The following is a 26,718-nucleotide window of genomic DNA, read 5'->3' on the forward strand; positions in this document are numbered from 1 at the left end:
AAAAAGAAAAGAAAAGAGGAAAAGTCTCAGATCAAATTAGTAATCCAACCTTCCACCTCAAGAAAAGTAAAACAAGAAGAAAATAAAACAAAAGCAAGATGAACTGAAAAAGGAGAAAAAATAGAGAAAATCAATGAAACAAAAAGCTGGTTATTTGACAAGACAATTAAAATTGACAAACTTCTAGTAACAAAAACAAAAGAACATACGAATTACCAACATCAGGAATGAAATAGTGATTATCACTATAGACCCTGCAGACTTAAGAAAAATCAGGAAATGCGATGAACAATTCTATACATAAATTTGAAATTAAGATGAAATGAACCAATCCCTTGAAAAGCACACACTACCATAACTCATTCACTATGAAACAGATCATCTGAATATTCCTAAAACTATTAAGGAAATTAGAGATTTTAAAACTTCCTCAAAAATAAATCTCCAAGGCCAGAAAGTTTGACTGGCAAATTTTACCAAACGTTTAAGATTAACACAAATTCTACATACTCTTTTTCATAAATAGAACAGAGACCACTTTGCAACTCATTCTGTGAGACCAATATTACCCTGATACCAAAACCAGAAAGACAGTACAGAAATAACTGAATACAGACCAGTATCTCTCAACAAAGTATTAGTAAATAGAATCCAGTACTATATAAAAAGAATTATGCACATGACCAAGGGGGGTTTATTTCAAGGATGTAAGGATGGTTCAATATATGAAAACCAATCTGTGTAATACACCATGTTAACAGGCAAAAGGAGAAAAAACATGGTATTAATTGAGGCAGAAAAAGCATTTAACAAAATTAAACACCCATACATAATAACTCTCAGCAACTTAGGAATAAAGAATAACTTCCTCAACTTCATAAAGAAAATCGACAAAAAACCTACAGCTAACATCATAGTTAATGAACATTGAATGCTTTTCTCCTATAATCAGGAAGAAGACAAGGATATCCACTCTCATCGCTCAAATTCAACAAATTACTGGAAGTTCTAGCCAGTGCAATAAGGCAAGAAAAGGAAATAAATGAAACACAGATCATAAAGGAAGAAATAAAACTATGCCTACTTGCAGATAACATAATGACTATGAAGAAAATCCCAAGAAATCTACAATACAAACTCCTACAACAAATAAGATCAGCAAGATCACAGGCAAAAGATTATCACAAAAATCAATTGCATTTCTATATACATACTAGCAATGAACATGTGGAAACCAAAACAAAAAACACAATATCATTTACAATCCCTAAAGAAAAAAAAATATTTAGTGTAAATCTAACAAAACATATACAGGACTTGTAGGCTGAAAGCTACAAAACACTGATAAAAGAAACCAAAGATCAACATAAATGGACAGATACTGTGTTCACAGATCAGAAGATTCAATATAGTAAAGACATCAATTCTTCCCAAATTAATAACAGATTTAACACAATTCCTACTAAAATCCTTGAGAAGTTTTTATAGATAAGATATTAAAGCAATTCAGTAAGGAAGGATGGCTTATTCAACAAATGATGCTGGAGCAATTGGACATCCATAGTCAAAAATATGAACTTCTAACTAAACTTCACACCTTATACAAAAATTAATTCAAAATACACCATGCACTTAAATATAAAATGTAAAATTATAAAACTTTTAGAACATAACACAGGAGAAAAATCTTCAGGACCTAGGGCTTTGGGGAAGAGTTCTGAGACCTGGCACCAAAAGCATGATCAAAACAATAACAAATACATTTCATCAAAATTAAAAACGTTGCTCTGTGCAAAACTCTGTGATAAAAAGAGTTTTTTATAAGGGATAAAAAGACAAGCCATAAACAGGCAGAAAATATTTGCAAACCATGTATCTGACAAAGGATTAGTATCTACATCATATAAAGAACTCTCAAAACTTTACAATAAAAGAAACAAGCAATCCAATTATGAAATGGGTAAAAAGACATAAAGAGACATTTTACAAAAGAGGATATGCAGTTTGATGGCAAGTAAACACATGAAAAGATGTTCAAGGTAACTAGGCATCAGGGAAATGGAAATTAAGACCACAAAGAGATACCACTACACTCCTATCGGAACACCTAAAATAAAAAACAGTGTTAATACCAAATGCTGGTGAGGATGCAGAGAGGATAGTGAGATGCAGATCTCTCACACATTGCTGGTGGGAAGGTACAAAGGTGCAGCCTTTCTGGATAAGAGTTTGACAGTTTCTTAAAAAATTAAACATACATGTAGCATGTGACCTAGCAACAGCACTCCCGTGCATTTATCATAGAGAAATGAAAACTTAGGTCCACACAAAAAATTGAACACAGTGTTCACAGCAGCTTTATTTATAATAGACAAACCTGGACACAACCAAAATGTCCTGCAATAGGTGAATGGTTAAATATCTGTGGTATATCCATGCAATGGAATACTACTCTGTAATAAAAAGAAACAAACTACTGATATACACAACTACTTGGATAGAACTCAAGGGCATTATGCTGCGTGAAAAAGCTAGTCTCAAAAGATCACATACACAGTATGATACCATTTACATAACAGTATTGATATAACAAAATTACAGAGGTGCAGAACAAATTAATCATTGTCAGGGGTTAAGGAGAATGGTGAGGTTGGTGGTAAGAATGGTTGTGACTATAAAAGGGTAGTAAAACATCTTTGTGGTGATTTCTTGGTTTTGTTATTATACTACTGGTATGTAAAATCTAACCACTGGAAAAAATTAGGTGAAGGGTTCACCAGACCTCTTTGTACTATCTTTGCAAGTTCTTGTGAACCTATAATTATTCCTAAATAAAAAGTAAAACAAACAAACCAGCAAAACCAAACAAACAAAAAACAGTATGAAACTAACCAGGTATACTGAAACTGTTAAAAACTACTTCCAGGTCCCACAAGATGATGTTAGATATGGTCATCATCTTAAAGTTTATCTTAATGTGTCTTTTAGACTGCTTTAGAATAAACAAGGATTATATTCTATTTTCTGAAAAATTCTGAGTCTGAGTCATAAAAATTAGAATATAGATAGACATTATCACTACCATTTGTGGATTTAATCTGGATAAGTTCAGCTACTCAAGAGTAAGCCCTCAAATCCATGATATGTGTATATACATGCCTAAAGCATGAATCTGAATCAGAGATACTTTTTGGCATATATTGAAGGGTGATTAATTCACTAGTGAGTAAGCCAAGCTCAGCACCCACATTTCAGTGTTGTTCCATACTGGTCATCAAGTATGAATGCTATGGGACAGATCATATGCTATGGTGGTATTTAAAAATTTGGGAAATTATGCAAGTCAAAGGCTTATTATGCTTGACAAATTAGGGTTACTAAATTAATAAAATTACTTCTTTCATACACAAATAATTTTTTAAAACATGGCAAACAGAATATAAAAATGTATTTATTCTTTAAGCAGTTATAAAATCATATAGTTTTATAACTTAACTGTACTCAAACCATCCCTTTGTAAACTCTCCCAGACTACAGATTTTCAATAACTAATACTCTTTCTATGATCTAACTAGATTTCTCTAGCTTGCCTAGGTCTAGTTCATAACTCTGCTAGCATTAAAATATGTTTTACACACACAGTATAATACCCAGAATGATTGCGTATTGTAATGATGAATAAGCTAACTATAGTGATCTAAACACCACACACTGTACACAATTACTGAAAATCAACATTGTACCTCCCATGTATGTATAACAAATTATCTAAAAAAACCCAAACATTTATTAAGGCATACCTTGGCCACCTTTCCATTAAACTAACCCCATCCATCTCCTTTACCTTTTTCTCAAAGGCCATGTTTTCATACCTTTGTATATGTGTGTGCACATGTTTACATATGTATACATATAAATTTTTCTTTTCCAAATGCAGTTTGATTTTGACAATTATAGTTAAAAGCAACATCAACAATGTATGCACAAAACAATGCACACAAAAAACACCCTATATCTACCGTGGTTTAAAGGATATGATTCAGAGCTGGTTGGTTAGCTCAGCTGGTTAGAGCATGGTGTTATATCACCAAGGTCAAGGGTTTGGATCCCCAAACCAACCAGTTGCGAAAAAAAAAAAAAATAAAGGATATGATTCATATTTCTACAATAGATAAAGAGATTGGGAAAACGTTGTTAACTTTAAAATCCCCTAACAGATTTGTCACCAAAAACAATATAAAAATGGCCAATAAGCACATGAAAAGATGCTTGACATCATTTATTATTAGGGAAAGGCAAATTAAAATCACACGAGACACCACTACACACCTTAAAATAATCTTTTTAAAAAATGACAATACCAAGTGTTGACAAGGATGAAGAGCAACTGGAACTCTCATACATTGCTGGTAGAATGCAAGATTGTACGGCCACTTTGGAAAACTGTTTTTGACAGTTTCTTACAAAGATAAACATAAACTTACCTGGGTTTTCATTTTACATAGGTAAATACTTATGTTCACACAAAAACTTGTACATGAATGTTTTGAGCACCTTCAATTTTAATTCCAAAACCTGGAAACAACTCAAATGTCTCTCAAGTGGAAACAGCTAAACAAATTGTGATACATCCCCACAATGGAATACTATTCAACACTAAAAAGGAACAAAGTATTGACATATGCAACAACATGGATGAATCTCAAATGTATTTCACTAAGTGAAATAAATGAGATGCAAAAGGCTACAAATCAAATTGTATGATTCCATGAGTGAATTTGTGTGTGTGTGCTGGAGGTGGGGGGATGATGAAACTGTTTTGTATCTTGATTATATCTTGCATTTATCAAAAAACTCTAGAAGTATACACTAAAAAGAGTGAGTTTTACTGTACATAAATTTACAAATAAATTTAAAGATTCCTCTATATATACATGTTTCCTACCTCACATTAGTCTCATCATTAAATTCTTCAGCCCACTTCTTCCTTGATTGTGCAGTAGTAGAACCATCTAAACGGTAATAGTCAATGTTTCGGAGCCACTTCCCTTCACCTGAATATTTAACAAGAAAACACAAAGGGATTTGACATATTGCTCTGCTAGTAGTAGTAGATTTTCCTCCTTGCTCACCATTTAAAAGCAGGTTATACATAAATATTCTATTTGTATAGCAAAATGCACACTTTTCTTAATCAAGGGGTAATTAAATATATTACAAATAAATTCATCACAGATTTCATTCAAATAGATATTGATGAACAAAGGTTTTGTTTTGTTTTGTTTTTAAAAGATGACCAGTAAGGGGATCCTAACCCTTGACTTGGTGTTGTCAGCACTACACTCTCCCAAGAGAGCAAACTGGCCATCCGTATATAGGGATCCGAACCCGTGGCCTTGGTTTTATCAGCACCACACTCTCCCAAGTGAGCCATGGGCCAGCCCTGAACATAGGTATTTTTAAAACCTATTTCACCTACCTGAGAATTTCTTAAAAGTGTTTCCTTGATTAGAATCCTTTAAAACTGTTGAAAGAATATGATTAAATTGCATTTTGTTTATGAGGATTGCTTTTAATTAAACCTGTAAGTGGCCAGGTTTCCCCCTTTCATATTAACAACTTAATAACTAATGATCAGAAAAAAAACCAGAGAGAAACAATGCTTTTATTCATTCACTAAACAAATGTTTACTGAATGCCTACTATCTGCCAAAAGCTACTCTATGGGCTGGCCACAAATTTCAGCATATGTTCCCATTTTATAAGTATTATTTGTGTGTGTGTGTAAAGGATTGAGACTTTATAAGTTAGTGATCCGGAATGTCAATTTTAGACAGTTAAGTAAAATTTTAACCAAGACTTGCACCACTAAAATACCAAGGGATTAAGTGGTTATGACATTTTTATATTTTATCATACATAAATAATATCCACTCAAATTCTTTAAACACAATACTATTATTTCCCATTCGAGCAACATTCATATTATTACTCCCTCGAGTCTTAACATAAAAACAGGTTAACAAAACTGAGATTTATGTTTTTCAGCACTCTTTAAATTTAGTACATTAGTTAAAAAGCTGCTTTTCCACATGTTTATTTTTACCCATGTCTTTACTTATATTGAAAAACCTAGAATTTCCTTGCTGAAAATGCAAGAAAGTCATTTTATTTATGTATGATTTTTATTTCTTTCAATTAGGAAAAAAAAAAAGGCATGCATACCTAAGGGAAAAAAATTTGAGATTGATGGTTCGGTAAAAAGGTAAGAGGCTGGAGTCACATTTGTGTTAACTGTTCACTTGCACAGGATTATTATTAAAGTAGACATGCTAATCATAAACGAATGGAAGATGATATGACTATTTTTAAAAGCATTTCAACAAACTCACCATTTGTGATAATGCAAATAAGCAATCTCTAATACCACTTCCATGAATTCAACACTTAAAAACCGATAAGTCAGTATAGATCAGTAGTTAAGAATATAGGCTTTAGAGTTAGACTCCCTGAATTTAATCTGTTTCACCATTTACTAACATTTTCACTTAAGACAATTAAACTCCTTTTGCCCCAGTTTCTTTATCTGTAAAAATGAGGATAATCAGAGTACCTATTGCATAGGGTTGTTGTGAGGATTATATGAGTGTATTAGTCCATTTTTGTTGCTTCTCACAAAGTACACTGAACTGGGTGATTTACAAAGAAAATGAAATTTATTGCTTACAGTTTCTGAGGCTGGGAAATCCAAAGTCCCTCTGGTGGTGGCAACAGTGACCCAAGGGTCTCACATTGCAAGATGGTGGAAGCAGAGAGAGAGAGACAGACTCTCCTCTTCTTTTAAAGCCCTCAGAACCACACTCCTGACTACCATTTTTAATCCACTCACTATGGCACGGTCCTACAATCCAATCACTTCTTCAAGGTTCCACCTTTCAATTACCATAATAGGATTTACCACCCTCTTAACAGTCACAGTGGGGCCAAGTTTCTAATACAGAAAATTTAGGGGACACAATTCAAGCTTCAATGAGTTTTGGGGGACATAATTCAATCCACTACAATTAGTTGATAAAAGGAAAAACAAAAACAAAAAAAAACAATATTGCCTGTCTCACAGTAATTAAGCTTATTGAGTAGTTAATATTATCACTCAAGATCCCACAGCAAATTATACCTACCTCTATTATAGCACATATTATATGTGTTTGATCCCCCTCTGTACCATGATTTTGCGTAGTATCCCCTAAACCTAGCTCAGTGCCCAATATACAGTGGTAGTAGTGGTGGTAGTAGTAGTACCAAAAGTAGTAACTCAAAAGGTAGACCAAACTGACCAATAGTTAAATGTTTATTAAAGACAATTTATAAAATCAGAAATAAACTAGCAAGCATATGAAAAAATATTCAACCTTACTGGCAGTCAGTTTCTACCATTAAAAACGTGGAAAACGTAATTAGAGTATTACAGGTCTATACAAGGGTGCTTCAAAAAGTTTGTGGAAAAACAGATTTGAAAGATAATATGTATCTTTCCATGGACTTTTTGAAGTACCTTCATATTAAAATGGACATTTTCCATATATTGATAGTGATAGAGTAAACTGACATAACTTTTCTGTAACATAGGCTTTCTGATAATGAAACACTGAGAGAACATAGAACCTGAGTAATAAAATTAATACATAGTGATAATAAAAAAATATATATTTAAGCTAAGATTATACTTAACTATAGTCAAATCAAGGAATACATATACGCACTACACATATATATGTTAAAGATATGCCAATAAGAAGGGACTCTAGAAACAAAGAAAGTGAGGGAATGAGAAAGATAAAAAGTGTCACTGCATACCTAGCGTTGAAATGTAAGGGGCATGTAAGAAAATGCATCACCAGAGCATTATTCTCTATGGGAAAAAAAACTAGGAAAAATCCCAGATAAGGGTAATTTATTTCCTTGCCAGTTGAACAAATATTTACTATGTACCTACTACATGTCCAGCTTGGTGCTAAGCACAGAGTATGCAAAAATGGGTAACAGTGAACCTGTCTTCAACAACACAGATTTTAAGAAGAAAGACACTATTCTCATACAATGTGAAGCAATCTAGGAAGCCTTATGGAGTCATCTGACTCCCCTGTCTTTGTCTCACACCCCATTTTCCCCTTTTCCCAGCTCCTGGCAGACACCATTCTATTTTCTGTCTCTATGAATGTCACTACTCTAGGAACCTCATGTAATAGGAATCACACAATACTTGTCCTTTTGTGACTGGCTTCTTTCACTTAGCATATTTTCTTCAAGACTCATCCAGGTTGTACCATGTGTCAAAGTTTCCTTCCTTTTTAAGGCTGAATAATATTCCATTGTATGTACATACCACATTTTGTTTATCCATTAATCTGTTGATGGACATTAGTGTTGCTTCTACCTTTTGGCTATTGTGAATAATGCTGCTATGAACATGGGTGTACAAATATCTTTTCAAGACCTTGCTTTCAATTCTTTTGGGTATATACCCAAAAGTGGTATTGCTGGATCACATGGTAATTTTATTTTTAGTTTTTTGAGGAACCACCATACCGTTTTCCATAGAACCTACACTACTTTCCATTCTCACCAATAGTGCACAATATTCTGATTTCTCCACATCCTCAACTCTTGTTATTAACTGTGTTTTTTTGTTTTGTTTTGTTTCTTATCAAAACCCATCCTAACAGGTGTGCAGTGATATCTCACTGTGGTTTTGATTTGCATTTCCCTAAAGATTGCTGATACTGAAAATCTTTTCATGTGCTTGTGGGCCATTTGTATATCATTTTTAGAGAAATGTCTATTCAAGTCTCTTGCCCATTTTTTAATCAAGTTATTTGTTTTTTTGTTGTTGAATTGTAGGAGTCCTTTACATATTCTTGATATTAACCCCTTATCAGATATATGACTTGCAAATATTTTTTCCCATTCAGTAGGTTGCCTTTTTACTCTGTCAAAATGGTAAACCTTATGTTACATATGTATGTTTTACCACACTAATAGGAAAAAAAAAAAACTACCCGTAAAAAAAAAGTCCAAGCCAAGATGGCTTCACTTCTGAATTGTAGTAAAAATTTAAAGAATTAAATCCAATTCTTTACAAACTCTTCCAAAAAATAGAAGAGAACATGTCCCAATTCATTCAGTGAGGCCAGTATTACCCTGATATCAAAACCAGAGACATCACGAGAAAACAAAAGTAAAATCCAGTATCTCTTACAAATAAGGATGCAAAAATCCTCAACAAAATACTAGCAGACTGAATCCAGCACCATATGAAGAGAATTATACACCATGACCAAGTGGGATATATCCCAGGTATGCAAGGCTGGTTCAACATCTGAAAATCAAAGTAATAGAATGAAAAACAAATTTAAAAAAACCCAAACCAAACCAAACAAAAAACCCCATGATATGATCATCTCAATGGATGCAGAAAAATCATCTGACAAAATCCAACACTCTTTCATGATAAAACACTCAACAAACTAGAAATAGAAAGGAACTTCCTCAACTTGATAAACAGCATTCATGAAAACCTAGAGCTAACATCATACAAAATGCTGAAAAACTGGATTCTTTCCCCCTAAGATTAGGAACAAGACAAGGACGTCAGCTATTGCCACTTCCATTCAAAGCTGTACTAGATGTTCTAACCAGGGAAGTTGGGCAAGAAAAATAAATAGAAGACATACAAACTGGAAAGGAAATTATCTCTATCTGTAAATGACTTGATCTTGTATACAGAAAATCCTAAATAGTCCAGTATAAAATAATTAGAACTGAGTCTGGCAAGGTTTGCAGCATACAAAATCAATATACAAAAATCAATCTATACATTTGCAATGAACAATTTGAAATGAAATTAAGAAAAAAACTTCCTTTACAATAACATCAAAAAAATGAAATATGTACAAATACATTTAACAAAAGAAGTATAAAATGTATACTCTGGAAACTACAAAATATTGGTGAAATAAATTAAAGACCTAAATAAATGTCAAAACATCCCATGTTCACAGATTAGACTTTAAATTGTTAAAATGGCAATACTTCCTAAAATTAACCACACATTCCACAATATCCCTATCAGAATCCAAGCCAAATTCCTTGTACAAATTTACAAGCTGATTCTAAATTTGATATGAAATTGTAAGGGATCCAGAATACCCAAAACCATCTTGAAGAAGAACAAAGTAGGAGGATTCACACTTTCCAATTTCAAAACTTACTTCCAAAGCAATGGTAATCAAGACAGTGTGGTATTAGCATAAGGAATGATAAATAGAGCAGGCGAGTAAAAATGGGGGTCAAGAAACAAACCTATGTCTCCGCGGTCAACTTATTTTCAACAAGGGTGCCAAACCATTCAATCAGCAAAAGAATATTCTTTTCAACAAATAGTGCTGGGACAACTAAATAGCCACTGCAAAAGACTGAAGTTAGACCTTTACCTCACACTATATACAAAAATTAACTCAAAATTGATTAAAGACCTAAATGTAAGAACTAAAACTATAAAACTCTTTAAAGGATAAACAGAGGTAAATCTTCACAATTTTGGATTTGGCAATGGCTTCTTAGATATGACACTAAAAGCATAAGCAGCAAAAGAAAAAATAGATAAACTGAACATCATCAAAATGAAACATTTTTGTACATCAAAGGACATGATCAAGAAAGTAAAAAGACAACCCAGAGAATGAGAAAATATATTTGCAAATCATATACCTGATAAGGGCCTAGTATGTAGAATATATTTTAAAAACTTGTATCTCTCAAGAACAAAAATACAAGCAATCAAATGCAAAAATGCACAAAAAACCTGATTAGGTATTTTTCCAAAGATAAACAAATGGTCAACAAGCACATGAAAAGATGTTCAACATTATTAGTCACTAGAGAAATGCAAATCAAACCACAGTGAGATACCACTTCACAACCACTGGAATGGCTATAATAAAAAAACAAAAATGGAACATGACAAGTATTGACAAGGATATGGAAAAACTGGAAATCTTGTACATTGGTGGTAGGAGTGTAAAATAGTACAGACGTTGTGGAAGACAGTTTGGTGGTTCCTCAATAAATTTAACACAGAATTACCATATGACCCAACAATTCCATTCTTAGGTATATATCAAAAAGAATTGAAAGAAGTTGTTTAAATAAATGAAAACTTGTACACGAATGTTCATAGCAGCAATATTCATAATAGCCAAAAGACAAAAACAACCCAAATATCTCACAGTGAATTAATGGATAATAAAAATGTGGTATTATCCATACGGTGGAATATCATTAGGCCATAAAAAGGAAATGAAGTAGCAAAACATGCAATAACATGTATTAACCTTGAAAATATGCAAAGTGAAAGAAACCAGTCACAAAAGACCACATATGTTTCCATTTATATGAATGGTCCAGAACACATCAATCTATAGAGACATAAAGTAGATCAGTGGTTGCTTAGGTGTGAGGGAGTTGGAGGGTAGGGTAGTGGAGTGATTAACTAAAGGGTACAGTGTTTTATTTGGTAGTGATTAAAATGTTCAAAAATTGACTACGGTGATGGTTGTACCTATCTGTGAATATACTAAAACCACAGAATTCTACACATTAAATGACTAAACTATACAGAATATGAATTACATCTCAATAAAGCAGTTTACTTTGCTAAGTAAGTAGATTGTAGCTGTTCTTGTCACAAAAAAAGTAACTGTGAAATGATACATGTTAATCTGCTTCACTACAGTAACTATTATACTATCTATATGTATCTTATAACATCATGTAAACCTCAAATATACACGATAAAAATTTATTTTAAAAATACCATATGTATATGGACAAGAACAAGGAGAAAATGCAGAAAAAACTGAGACTTTGGGTAGTTTTGTTTCCTTTATTGTTAAAATGTTTGTACAGTATGTTTGAATCAGTATTTTTTATATTACCATATAGAAATGTTTGTAACTCACCTTTATAAATGAGAGGTTTATCTTTATCTTCTGTCTTCTCCCTACTAGCCAATTCAAGAAAATCTTCAATTAAGTCCAGAGAGATGAGAGACTGGCTGAAAACAAGGCTAAAAAAACAGATTAGTGTTTTAGATTAGAAGATTCACCTTGTAAAGATATCACTTCTTCCTAAATTGATCTACAAATTTAACACAATTATAATCAAAATCCCAGCAGAATTTCTTTTTAAGAAATTAACAAGTTGATTGTAAAATTCATATGGGAATGCCAAGCACAGAGTAGCTAAAACAATTTTGAAAAAGTTGGAGGCCTAACTTTACATTATTTCAATACTTTACAAAGATATAGTAATCAAAACAGTGTAGCACTGGTAAAGAAACAGGCACAAATCATCAATGAAACAGAACAGAATCCAGATATAGAGCCACACAGTATGGTTAATTGGTTTTTGACAAGAGGGCAAAGGCAATTCAATGGAAAAAGGATAGTCTTTTCAACAATGGTCTCAACGAAACTGAACATCCATATGCCCAAAAAAAAGGAACTCCGTCTAAACCTCATATTTTATACAAAAATTAACTCAAAATGAGCATAAATCTAAATATAAAATGTGAAAACTACAGAATGTTTAGAGGAACACAAGAAGAAAATCTTCATAACTTGGGGTTAGGCAAACAATTCTGTAGACATGACACCAAGGTATGATTGGTGGGAAAAAAAGTTGATAAATTAGACTTCAACAAAACTAAAAAAATTTTTGCTCTGCAAAGGACACTATTTAGAGAACGTAAAAAAATTCTTCCTACTAAAAGTATTCCAGTAATTTAAAGTCACAGGCATTCTACAACACTTTGTCATTCCATTTAAAATATGTCTGCAAATTCCTGATTCTCAATCCTAGTAGTTTTCTAACCCCTTTTTACCCATGAAGACTATTTGTTCACAGGAAGTTTTATATGGAGTTAAAATGAAATAAAAAACAAAAGCAAGTTGCTTTAGGCATTATGGGAGAAAAAAGAAAATGTCAGTGGTCCCTCACCCTCTGCTCTAGGTCACCAACTTGCAGGAGCTCTGAGAAATAGTTTGAAAACCACTGCTCTATCTAACCGGTTCATTGGTGAGAAGTAAATGGACACAATTATACACTGGAAATGAAAAAAAAACTAGAAAAAGAATGTAGGAGGTCTCCTTTTCTTCCTTATATACGCAAAGTAGGTCAGTATACAAGAAACTATATACCTGTGGCAAGAATGCTTTAAGTTTTGTTTTGATTCTGAAAACTGTACTATAGGAGAAGGAGGTGCTTATGACTCTTGCAGGTCCTTCAACACTCACCGCTAGATGTCTGCAAATTTAGCAGAACTAGAAAGAATAATTAAAGCTATAATATAGCCACTGGAATTAGCCACATATGCATTTTCTATCGTATGGCTTCCTGAGCTCTGCACTGTTGGAGTTGACTATCTCCCAGTTGCCTACTTACCAATACTGGTAAGGAAATAAATTGACTCCTGGTGGTCTGCTTAAATGACCAAGGCCTATGCCTTGACCTCTCAATAGTTTGATTATCTTTCTCTGAATTAGTAACTTCACTGAATCAATTCTTTGTAAGCTATGAATTAAGTCGTTGACAGTTTCTAAAAGTGGGAAACAAATTCTTAGAAATACTAATTATGTAATTAGACTTAATCTGGAATTTGGGCTACTATGCTGGAAAAAAGTTGACCTGAGTCAGTTGGCAATTAAAGCTGGTTCTGGGAACACTGAGGTCAGACAAGTCTCACTATAAAAAGGTAAAGAGTTGTTAGGACTAAATGGCTATATACTAATGGTTATCTCCGTTAACCCTAACTGAAGATAACATGAACTATTGCCCTGATTGATAATAATTTTCATATCTGTATAAACCATTTTGGCTATTTTACTAATGGTTCACGTGAAAATATAAATGTAAGACTTATCAAGTTCACAAATAACCAAAAGCTCAAAATTTAATATTTATTTTTTAAATTTATTTTTTTGGCAGCTAGCCGGTACAGGGATCCAAACCCTTGACCTTGGTATTAAAACAGCACACTCTAACCAACTGAATTTTAACCAGCCAGCCCTCTAAAATATATAGTATTTAAATAATAGGAAATAAATGTCAGAAGGGCTGGGCTGAAAACCAGTGGTATACTGGAGTTAGCTCTAACTAGCCCCAAATAGGAAAGTTGATTGCTAGGATCTTTTCCCACCTTTGATGTAACGTTGGTAGCTTGAAATTGGCCATGGTGGGAGTATTTATAACATGGAAATCAGAAATACTACAAATCATGGCATTTCTTTTTTGTCTGCTTGCCTATTATCTTTATTATAATTTTTTTGGGGGGGAGAAGAGCCAGTTGTTAAACATTTAAGAGCACACTACTGGCTAAAATCACTAAAATTCATTTATCTCTTGCCCTGTGAAATATCAAGTTTTCATTGGGGTTCAAAAGATCAACTGCACAAACAGAGAATGGAGGAATCTGATTTGATAGCAGTTCTTCTAAAAAAAAAATTAGTTTCAGTTGACTAAGTTCAATATGAACCAATAGTGTTATTTAGATGTTGAAAAAACACCTCTTTTGGACTGCATGAATGGAAGTAAAGGGTCCAGACTATAACTTTGTGCTAATAAGAACTCAGCTAAAGTGTTTTGTTTACTGAGACCATATTTTGACATAGGTGCTAACGAACTGAAGTATATTCATGATCATGTGGTCAGGACTAAAATCGCATACAAAGAATAGATCAAGGGAATGAAAAGAAAAGGCTACAAGTAACAAGAGAGATAGAAAAACACCATTATCTGCAGAAGAGTCTACTAAGATAGTGGTAGTAATGTCTGCAAATTACTTTGAAATGCATCAGGAAAATAAGAGGAATGGATAGAGGGATGGATAGATAGATATGTGACAAAGAACAGTAAATAGTTAATTATAGAATCTGGGTGATGGGTATATAGATATTCATTGTAAAATTCTGCTTTTTGGTATATCCGAAAATTTCCATAATAAAAATGTTGGACAAATAAAGAATAGTGCTAATAGCAATTCTAGAAATGCATAATTTTATGGTGTTAACATTGACAGTATCTACCAGTTCAGCTTATAACTAAAATTGATCAATTTAAAATAAAAAAAAAAGTAGTAGATAAGTTCTACTTTAAAGCAGAGGGGAAACAGCTATAAGGGCAGCATCTAAGCTAAAGATAAGGATATATATTCTAACAATCTGAAGTATTCAACCATAGGTAGCCTTCTGATATGGCGAATATTCTATTACAGGAGAGGCTAGGAGGGCAGTTATGACGAACATGGTAGAAGAAATTCCTGCACTGGGTAGGAAATTAAAAGACCACTAAAATGCTACACTCTTAAAATTCTTGTATAGTACCTAAATAAAAATTAATTTTAAACTACAACAGTGGATAGCAGAAAAAAGCATGTCTACAGCAATAATCTCTTCTGACCTTTCAAGAATTCTGAACTCAAATATCCATTTACTACTTGACATCTCTCATGGATACCTAATATGCCTCTGAAACTTAACATAACCACAAAAGAACTCTTTATTTCCTCCAATAAACCTAGTTTTCCCCTAATCTTCTTCATCTTAATAACTAACAGCACAGTCCATCAGCCATTTAGGCTGAAAGCCTGGGAGTCACTCTTCGACTACTCTCTCCTTCTCACTGCTCTGTGGTTAATCTATCAAGTCCTGTTGTTTCTACTCCAAAACATATCCTTTTTCTTCACTATGACCACTCTACTCTAAGCCAACATCATCCCTTACCTGAGCCACTTTTTACTGTATAAAGTGGCAACATACAACCAAAAAAAACTTTTAGTGAGCACTTAACTAGGTACCAGATACCAGCTAATAAAAAAAGAATAAAACCGTCTTCAAACAGCTTACTATCCAGTGGAAAGACATATAAACAAACAGGTACATTAAAATGTGTTAAGAGTAGAGCAGAGATATATTAAAAGGCGGTATGGGAATATAACAGAGGGTTTGCTCTTTCCAGGAGAGTTAAGGAAATTAAGTTTGAATTTTTTTTAAGAAAAGATTATTTTATTTTAGCCTCATGTTATTTATTTATTTATTTTGGGGGGCAGCTGGCTGGTATAGGGATCTGAACCCTTGACCTTGGTGTAACAGCACTGCACTCTAACCTGCTGAGCTAACCAGCCAGCCCTATTTTAGCCTTATGTTAAATTATATTAAAAGCATCACAGATACCTTTTAAAAATATTTTATTTTACTTTATTTTTTATTTTATTTTATTTTTTTAAAAAGATGACCGGTAAGGGGATCCTAACCCTTGACTTGGTGTTGTCAGCACCATGCTCACCCAATGAGCTAACCGGCCATCCCTATATGGGATCCGAACCCGGGGCCTTGGTGTTATCAGCACCGCACTCTCCTGAGTGAGCCACGGGCCGGCCCTTAAAAATATTTTATAATCAGATGTTTTAAAACTTTTAACAGCTTAGTAATTTGATGGGTGAGACTGGGGTGGAGATGCAGAGAAGGGAATGGTGGCACAAATGTTAGAAGTAAAACAAATGGCAACAAGAAACAAAGGAGAAATGACAAAGAACAAATAATTAAACAGGTGAAATAAACTTTGAGAGATGTCCACTAGATTTGGGGATTAGAAGGTAATTTTAGGAGGGAATATCTCGGTAAAGTTACAGGGTAGAAGTCACACTACATAGACTGAAAACCAATTTTGAAAATGGCGACACATAGGTATCAAGGAAATAAGTTCAAGGTGCAATAGCTAGAAGCAGAAAACAGCCCCAAAGGAATAGTCTGAATATGCAGTCAGAACCAGTGACTTAATAAGGAAGATAGTTGTTTGTATTGGCCTAGTGCTATAATAACTAAAGAAATTTCATCTTTAGAAAACAAGAAAACATAACAGACTTGTTCAGCTAAGTTGTTTAAACGATAGAAAGGTTATCAAAAAGTTCACTTATATAATAAATATAGGAAAGAACTTACACTTTATCCCCAATTTCCTCTGCCATTCGAAGAATTTCAAAGAGAAGTACCATTTTTCCAGAATGCTCTAAAACCTCAGCATCAGCATCTGTAACAAAATCTTTGTACCAGTCTGGAGCTGGGCTGCTTGGATTAGAGGAGGAAGTAGCTTTACCTGAGCAAAATAAATGGGATATAAGTAAGTAGGCAAATCAGGAAAGAAACTGAAAGAGACTAAGAGAGACAGAAATACACACACACACACACACACACACACACACACCCCAGGAGAGCGAGCTCTACACAGAGAGAAAAAGGGGTAGTGGGGGTTCAGATAAATGCCAAGTAAGAGAACAAGCAAGAGATGGATCCTGAGAATATGCAAAAGTATGAGAGACAGACCCTGGAGGAAGGGGGGTGGGGAGCTCAAAAAGACAGAGACCCCAAGAGATAGGAAAGTCCCCAGGCCCTGATAGAGTAAAACCCCCCAAACACACTCCAAGAGACAGAAACCAAAGGAGACAGACAGACTCAAAAATCAAGAGAGAAAAGACCTTGGGTCAGGAAATGTTTTACTGTGTTATTAGAATTCTGGAAAACTCAAACAGAAATTGACCCCAGAATCACCACATCACATTAAACATTTTGTTCTTATTTTTCCCAAAAATGTGGACTATAAAAGGTGTAAGAAAAAAAGTAGCACAAAATCGATTAAAGATTTAAACAGTTTGAATCAAAATAAGGACTATACAGGTTTCACCTGTTTATATACTTTTTCAATTGCTTTTTAATGCAAAGTATTTTAAATTTTAATATATGTTATAAAATATTTTAAGTACTCAGAAAAGTATACAGAATATAATTTTTTCTTTTAATTTTATTTTGTCGATATACATTGTGGTTGATTATTGCTCCCCATCACCAAAACCTCCCTCCCTTCTCCCCCCCCCAACAATGTCCTTTCTGTTTGCTTGTCGTATCAACTTCAAGTAATTGTGGTTGTTATATCTTCTCCCCCCCACCCCCGGTTTTGTGTGTGGGTGTGTGTCTGTGTGTGTGAATTTATATATTAATTTTTAGCTCCCACCAATAAGTGAGAACATGTGGTATTTCTCTTTCTGTGCCTGACTTGTTTCACTTAATTCTCTCAAGGTCCATCCATGTTGTGGCAAATGGCAGTATTTCATTCGTTTTTATAGCTCAGTAGTATTTCATTGTGTAGATGTACCAAATTTTCCGTATCCACTCATCTGATGATGGGCATTTGGGCTGGTTACAACTCTTGGCTATTGTAAAGAGTGCTGCGATGAACATTGGGGAACAGGTATACCTTCGACTTGATGATTTCCATTCCTCTGGGTATATTCCCAACAGTGGGATAGTTGGGTAGTATGGTAGATCTATCTGCAATTGGTTGAGGAACCTCCATACCATTTCCCATAGAGGGTGCACCATTTTGCAGTCCCACCAACAATGTATGAGAGTTCCTTTTTCTCCGCAACCTCGCCAGATTTATCGTTCAGAGTCTTCTGGATTTTAGCCATCCTAACTGGGGTTAGATGGTACCTCAGTGTGGTTTTGATTTGAATTTCCCGGATGCTGAGTGATGTTGAGCATTTTTTCATATGTCTGTTGGCCATTTGTATATCTTCCTTAGAGAAATGTCTGCTTAGCTCTTTTGCCCATTTTTTAATTGGGTTGCTAGTTTTCTTCTTGTAAAGTTGTTTGAGTTCCTTATATATTCTGGATATTAATCCTTTGTCAGATGTATATTTTGCAAATATTTTCTCCCACTCTGTTGGTTGTCTTTTAACTCTTAATTGTTTCTTTTGCTGTGCAGAAGCTTTTTCGTTTGATATAATCCCATTTGTTTATTTTTCCTTTGGTTGCCCGTGCTTTTGGGGTCGTATTCATGAAGTCTGTGTCCAGTCCTATTTCCTGAAGTATTTCTCCTATGTTTTCTTTAAGAAGTTTTATTGTTTCAGGGTGTATATTTAAATCCTTAATCCATTTTGAGTTGATTTTAGTATACGGTGAGAGGTATGGATCTAGTTTCATTCTCCTGCAATATGGATATCCAGTTATCCCAGCACCATTTGCTGAAGAGGCAGTCCCTGCCCCAGTGAATAGGCTTGGTGCCTTTGTCAAAGATCAGATGGCAGTAAGTGTGTGGGTTGATTTCTGGATTCTCTATTCTATTCCATTGGTCAGTGTGTCTGTTTTTATGCCAGTACCATACTGTTTTGGTTATTATAGCTTTGTAGTATAGCTTAAAGTCAGGTAGTGTTATGCCTCCAGCTTTATTTTTTGTGCTCAGCATTGCTTTGGCTATGCGTGGTCTTTTATTGTTCCATATAAATGACTGGATAGTTTTTTCCATTTCTGAGAAAAATGTCTTTGGAATTTTGATGGGGATTGCATTGAATTTGTATATCACTTTGGGTAGTATGGACATTTTCACTATGTTGATTCTCCCAATCCAAGAGCATGGGATATCTTTCCATCTTCTTGTATCCTCTCTAATTTCTCTCAGCAGTGGTTTGTAGTTCTCATTATAGAGATTTTTCACCTCCTTGGTTAACTCAATTCCTAAGTATTTTATTTTTTTGGTGGCTATTGTAAATGGGCAGGCTTTCTTGATTTCTCGTTCTGCATGTTCACTATTGGAGAAAAGAAATGCTACTGATTTTTGTGTGTTGATTTTGTATCCTGCTACTCTGCTGAAATCATTTATCAATTCCAAGAGGTTTTTTGTAGAGGTTTTAGGCTGTTCGATATATAGGATCATGTCATCTGCAAACAGGGACAGTTTGACTTCATCTTTTCCAATCTGGATGCCCTTTATTTCCTTCTCTTCTCTGATTGCTCTGGCTAATACTTCCAAAACTATGTTGAATAGGAGTGGTGAGAGTGGGCATCCTTGTCTAGTGCCTGTTCTTAAAGGAAAAGCTTTCAGCTTTTCCCCATAAAGGATGATATTGGCAGTGGGTTTGGCATATATGGCTTTAATTATTTTGAGATACTTTCCCTCTATACCTAACTTATAGAGGGTCTTTGTCATGAATGAGTGCTGAACTTTATCAAATGCTTTTTCAGCATCTATAGAGATGATCATATGGTCCTTGTGTTTGACTTTATTAATATGGTGTATCACATTTATTGATTTGCGCATGTTGAACCAACCTTGCATCCCTGGGATGAATCCCACTTGATCGTGGTGAATAATTTTAAGTATGTGTTGCTGTATTCTGTTTGCTAGTATTTTAGTGAGGATTTTTGCATCTATATTCATCAAGGATATCGGCCTGTAGTTTTCTTTTTTGGTTATATCTTTACCTGGTTTTGGTATCAGGATAATGTTTGCTTCATAGAATGAGTTTGGGAGATTTGCATCTGTTTCAATCTTTTGGAATAGTTTGTAAAGATTCAGTGTCAATTCCTGTTTGAATGTTTGGTAAAATTTTGCTGTGAATCCATCTGGTCCAGGGCTTTTCTTTCTTGGGGGCCTTCTGATAACAGCTTCAATCTCCCTTATTGTTATTGGTCTGTTCAAATTTTCTACGTCTATATGGTTCAGTTTTGGGAGCTTGTGTCCGTCCAGAAATTTATCCATTTCCTCCAGATTTTCAAATTTGTTGGCGTATAGTTGTTTATAGTAGTCTCGAATGATTCCTTGTATTTCAGATGAATCAGTTGTAATATCGCCTTTTTCATTTCTAATTTTTGTTATTTGAGTCTTCTCTCTTCTTTTTCTTGTTAGCCATGCTAATGGTTTGTCAATTTTATTTATCTTTTCAAAAAACCAACTTTTTGATTCGTTGATCTTTTGAATTGTTTTTTGGTTTTCAATTTCATTCAGTTCTGCTCTGATCTTAATGATTTCTTTCTGTCTGCTAACTTTAGGTTTGGATTGTTCTTCTTTTTCTAGTTCTTTAAGGTGAAGTGTTAGGTTGTTCACTTGCCATCTTTCCATTCTTCTGAGGTGAGCATTTAATGCAATAAATTTCCCCCTTAATAATGCTTTTGCAGTATCCCACAGGTTTTGGTATGATGTATAATTGTTTTCATTAGTTTCAATAAATTTTTTGATTTCCTGCTTGATTTCTTCTTGGACCCATATGTCATTAAGTAGAATGCTGTTTAATTTCCATGTGTTTGTATAGTTTCCAGAGTTTCGTTTGTTATTAATTTCTAGTTTTAATCCATTGTGGTCTGAGAAGATACATGGGATAATTCCAATTTTTTTGAATTTATTGAGACTTGATTTGTGACCTAATATGTGATCTATCCTGGAGAATGATCCATGTGCTGATGAGAAGAATGAAGATTCTGAGGATGTTGGATGGAATGTTCTGTAGATATCTGCCAATTCCAATTGGTCTAGAGTCTTGTTTAGATCTTGTGTTTCTCTGCTGATTCTTTGCCTAGATGATCTGTCTAATATTGACAGTGGGGTGTTCAGGTCCCCTGCTATTATGGTATTAGTGTCTATTTCCTTCTTTAGGTCTAATAGAGTTTGTTTTATAAATCTGGCTGCTCCAACATTGGGTGCGTACATATTTGTGATTGTTATGTCTTCTTGATGCATCAGTCCTTTTATCATTAAGTAGTGTCCCTCATTGTCTCTTTTTATGCTTTTTAGTTTAAAGTCTATTTTGTCAGATATAAGAATAGCTACTCCAGCTCGTTTTTCTTTTCTGTTTGCATGGTAAATCTTTTTCCATCCTTTGACTCTTAGTCTATGTGAATCTTTATGGGTGAGGTGGGTCTCTTGAAGGCAGCATATAGTTGGGTCCTCCTTTTTGATCCAGTCAGCCAGTCTGTGACTTTTGATTTGGGAATTTAATCCTTTTACATTAAGAGTTGATATTGAAAGGTGTTGATTTATTCCTAGCATTTTATTGGTTGTTTGGTTGTCTTAGGTGTCTTTTCTTCCTTGCTTTCTGATTTACTGTTTGGTTTCTGTGTTTGTTGGTTCCTTAGGTTGTAGATAGTGTTTTTGTTTGCTTGTTTTCTCTTCATGAATGCCATTTTTATTATACTAGTGGGTTTTGATTTTTCTTGGGTTTTTATGGCAATGGTAGTTATTTTTCAGGAACCAAACCCAGTACTCCCTTGAGGATTTCTTGTAAGGGTGGTCGTGTGGTAGTGAACTCCCACAGTTTTTGTTTGTCTGAGAAATATACAATTTCCCCTCATTTCGGAAGGATAGCCTTGCAGGGTAAAGTATTCTTGGCTGGCAATCTTTGTCTTTTAGTATTTTGAATATATCATCCCATTCCTTTCTAGCTTTTAGGGTATGTGATGAAAAGTCTGATGTTAGCCTGATTGGGGCTCCCTTATAGGTGATTTGACGCTTCTCTCTTGCAGCTTTTTAGATTCTCACTTTGTCTCTGAGTTTTGCCAATTTGACTATAACATGTCTTGGAGAAGGCCTTTGTGGGTTGAATAAGTTTGGAGATCGTTGAGCTTCCTGGATCTGAAGATCTGTGATTTTTCCTACACCTGAGAAGCTTTCTGCAACTATTTTGTTGAATATGTTTTCAATGGAATCTCCATTTTCCTCCCCTTCTGGAATACCCATGACTCGGATATTTGAGCGCTTAAGGTTGTCTGATATCTCTCTCAGATTTTCTTCAATGTCTTTGATTCTTTTTTCTTTCTTTTTGTCTGCTTGTGTTATTTCAAACAGCCCATCTTCAAGTTCAGAGGTTCTCTCTTCAACTTCGACAATCCTGCTGGTTAAACTCTCCATTGTGTTTTTTATTTTGCTGAATAACTTCTTCAGTTTGGCAAGTTCTGCTATAGGATCTAGAGTTTGAGATTTATTAACTTTTGGTGGTGTACTTTCTTGATTTTTTGTATTTCTGGTATCTTTTTTTTTTATGTTTATTCATTGTGGCCGGGGGTTTCACAGTCCACCGGTTTGAGACTATTGCCTAACTAAGATGTTGCTGTGGTTGCCAATTTCGTATGGCTACCTCCGTGACTGCTCAGTTGGCCTCTAGTGCCTTGTGTGTATGGTTGCCTCGGGTCTTGGGCCTCTCCGGGGAGCCACCTTTCTGGTCAGCTTGGACTCTGCTGGGCTGCTGGATCACGTACCACAGGGTGTGTGATCTCTGCTGAGCTTTCACCTCCCGTGCAGGACTTCTCCCTGTTCCATGTGCTCTGGCCCAGGCTGTTGGATCGTGCAGTGGCGACCCCATAGGGTGTGTGGTTTCTGTCGAGTCTCCGCCTCCCTGGCTGCACATCTCCCCACTCTGTGTGCACTGGGCTGGGCTGGGACGGGTCTTCTGCAATCCTCGTCTATCAGCTGGGCCTTCAAGACCCTACTCGGCCCCACCTCGCCCAGGAAGTCTACCAGGTTTCTGCTAGGCACAGACGACCGGTCGCTCTGGGTGCCTTTGTAGCACTGTGTAGATCTTTCTCGGGACTTATCACCTTCCTCCTGGTATCGCGGTTATTTGTGTACTTGTCTTATCTCCCACACCAGAGAGTGAGCTCCTCAGGGGAGGAGCCCGCACCACACTGTTCACCTTTGTATCTCCCCGGCCTGGACGAGTCCAGTGCCCACCTGCAGACAGCTCTCCGGTAGGTTCAAGCGGACTTGGCAACTCTCCTACCACACTATTCCTAACCAGAAATTGGTTAGGCATTTTTCTGAACTGGTGGCCACAGAGATGGTATCTGCCTCCCAGGAATAGGAAGTTTACCGGGGGCTGGAGTCCAGGGGGTGGTGGAGTGACAGTTGGTCCCGCCCATACTTCCTTGCCCTCCCGTCACTGGCCGGGGACGCCCCACGCCACCAGCCTCGCCAGAGAACCGCGGAGGGAGTGGGAGGGGAAGCCAGCCCGCAGGCCCCGGGAAGCCCCGCGCCGGGGCAAGCTAGTGGGAAGGCTCAGTGAGGAGCCGAGCCAGGCCGGAGCTGCCACACCTGAGAAAATGGAGGCAGCCCCGGGGCGGTGAGTGGCCCGGTGATGCAGGCGGAAGCCGGGTGGGCGTCAGCCCCCCGAGCAGGGCCGGACCAGGGGTCACTCACAGGGCTTTGCCAGGTTGGGCGCTCACTCTCTGCCTCTGGTTTGTCGCCTTCCCCGTTCTCGGTTCCCGCCGCCTTGGGCTGCTTGCTCGGTCCCGCGGTGCAGCTCGGGCGTTCCCAGGAATCTTCTTTTGTGCCAGCCTGAAACCTCGAATCATGAATAGGGCAGCTGGCCGCCTTCAGCATGGCCCCGGCCTCCGGGATCCTGTCTGCATCCACAGCAGCCCTGGCGCCGTGTTCCCTGTTTCGAGACTCGCTTTTGCAGCTATGAAACAGTTCTTTTCCTGCTCCATACTTCAAAGCTGTTGCCTGTAAATGAGGCAGCCTCTCCTGCCGAGGGCAAAGTCAGCCCCCACGACCGGCCACCAGCAGCGGTACTCCCTTAAGAGATGGTGAGAGGAAGGTCCACAAGTTTCCCGGCTGCCTGAGGCCCAGTGGCCGCCCTTTCCACCTCAGCTACTCTTCGCCAACCGCCGCAGCCACCGCCATCTTGAAACCGCCGTCGGTCTCATTTTGTAGACAGAGAAAACAGACACAGGGAAGGAACGCGACCAGCCAAAGGTGAGAGCAGCCGGGGCCCTGGGCAGATTGAGTGTTCCATAAATCCACCGACTGACGCGGGAGGCAGGCAGAGGACACCCAAGTGTTGTCAGCCAGCTCCCTTCTGTGTGGTGAGCGGGCAGGGGACAGAGACTGGAGCAAGACCACACTGGCTCCTCTTCTCCTGGGGCTGGCCAAGGAGACGGGGTCCATCTACTTATTTAATATCCATTTCAAATTCCAGGTCCAATATTTTGGCTGTTTTAATATTTAATACTTCCCATTCAGGTTTTCTTACACTTATTATGAGAAAGTGAATTTTTTTTTAGTTATACAGTACCAGCTACATATGTTCATATACTATGATATACTCAGTCTTACAGAGTTCATTTAGATCTTAAGAATAAAAACAGATTTTTATCCTCTATTAGTTCTAGACAATGTTTCTGATAAAGTATACATGTATATAAACTGCAAAAAATATAAAATACTTCCATATACTAATGACTTCTATTTGACTGCACAGGGTTAAAATGAAACAAAAACCCAAGACAAGTGATCAAAGTTTGTCTTTTGGAACCCATGGCTTTCCCTGTCTGCTTTCAGGCTAACAACATGTACACAACTCATAGTGTCCTACAGTCTGCCCTGGTCCTTTCCAACCCTTTCATATTACGGCATACATGGAAAGTGATAATACATAGGTAGCACACCAGGAAAAATGCAGGAGGCTACTTATTTCTGGAGGTGGCCCAGCTGCCTCAGACCCCACCTATACCTCCAAGTGATGAAGGGGAATCAATACCTCAGCACACTTTTATGTAACCCGTGTACAGCAAAGAATGATGCCCAATAGTTGGTCTACTCTTTCTCTCCTCTTAACTGTAAGTTATGAGAAAAAAAATTTCAACAGGAATATTTTAAGAAAATCATTCCCAGGAATACGTAAACTTTATTTACTTTGAACTAGGAGATGAGAGACTGAGGAATTTTAAGTGGAAAAGGCAGATTGGGGGAACAGGGGAAGAGACAACAGAAACTTCCCATTACCTTAAATTAAATTATAACCATTTCTTTGCTATTCTAATAAAAATATTCTTTTTATCTAGTTGGAAGATGAACACTGATAGTAAATTGTCTATGAGGTAGCAGGAAAAAAGAATGAGTAGGAAAATTTTATAGTTTAATTTTTACTATTCCCTTATTTCTTAGAGAAGCCAGGGTCTATGGTTAGGCTGCTTTTCTGTCTATTCCACGGAGATACTGAAGAAAGAAATGTTTATCAAGGAATCACCCAGCTGGTTCAGTTGCAGTCCTGAGACCAGCCAAACATGTTTAATCACAGGATTTTTCACCTCTGGTCCCCATATCTCTCTTCTCCCCACAGACAGTTAACTGCTTTGCTCCAAAACTCCCAAATACAAGATATTTAGAGCATTATTCCCTCTTCAGCTTGTTAATATTTCAAATATTCAGATATTTGATCACACCTTTTAAGTTCCGAGACACACAGTCAGTCTGCATTACAAGGATATAGAGCCTCGAAACTACAAAAAAAAAAAAAAAAAAAAAAAAAAAAAAAAAAAAAAGCCCTCAATCTCTATATAGGTAAAGACCACATAAGCCACTGGAAAGTTCAATCTAAAACTCACTTTCATGCACAAGAGCAAGAAAGCAAAACAAGTGATGCCAACTGTACATGGTACAGCAGAAACCTAAAGTGGACAGTTACAGATTATGATGAACTACAAAGAAAAAAGACTAATTTAACTACAATCATACTTGATTACCTGAAATGCTTCTAGTTATTCCTATATAGTTAAGTGAAAATACCACGGTTACTCTGAGATTAGATATATCTAGGTCTAAAGTCCAGTTCTACCACTATTTTATAAAACTAAAGTATCAACTACATTGCAAAGCTACTCAAGAATTCAGTTAGCTAACACATGGAGACACCTAATAATAGAGTTTAGGTAAATACGTGTAAATAAATGTTAGTTTTTCTTTTTTCCTTTCCTCTGAAATACCAGAGAGTGCATAGTGGCTTGCCTATAATTATTCATCAGATATTTGTTGTAATTATGTGTATCTGATTTATCCTAG

At 36.1% G+C, this 26,718-nt stretch overlaps 1 protein-coding gene across 5 annotated transcripts in view; it reads right to left on the reverse strand.

The window, feature by feature from the left end:
- ATRX (ATRX chromatin remodeler) overlaps positions 1-26,718 on the reverse strand; it is a 222,154-nt gene that overhangs the window by 30,007 nt on the left and 165,429 nt on the right. For all 5 annotated transcript variants that reach the window (XM_063083057.1, XM_063083056.1, XM_063083059.1 and 2 more), the window contains 3 exons: positions 17,058-17,211; positions 12,021-12,127; positions 4,946-5,054 (listed from right to left, as the gene is read on the reverse strand). In XM_063083057.1, coding sequence (XP_062939127.1) covers positions 4,946-5,054; positions 12,021-12,127; positions 17,058-17,211 — 370 coding nt within the window. The remainder of the gene's footprint in view (positions 1-4,945; positions 5,055-12,020; positions 12,128-17,057; positions 17,212-26,718) is intronic.

This window comes from Cynocephalus volans, chromosome X (genome assembly GCF_027409185.1).
Source record: "Cynocephalus volans isolate mCynVol1 chromosome X, mCynVol1.pri, whole genome shotgun sequence".
Classification (NCBI taxonomy): Eukaryota; Metazoa; Chordata; class Mammalia; order Dermoptera; family Cynocephalidae; genus Cynocephalus; species Cynocephalus volans.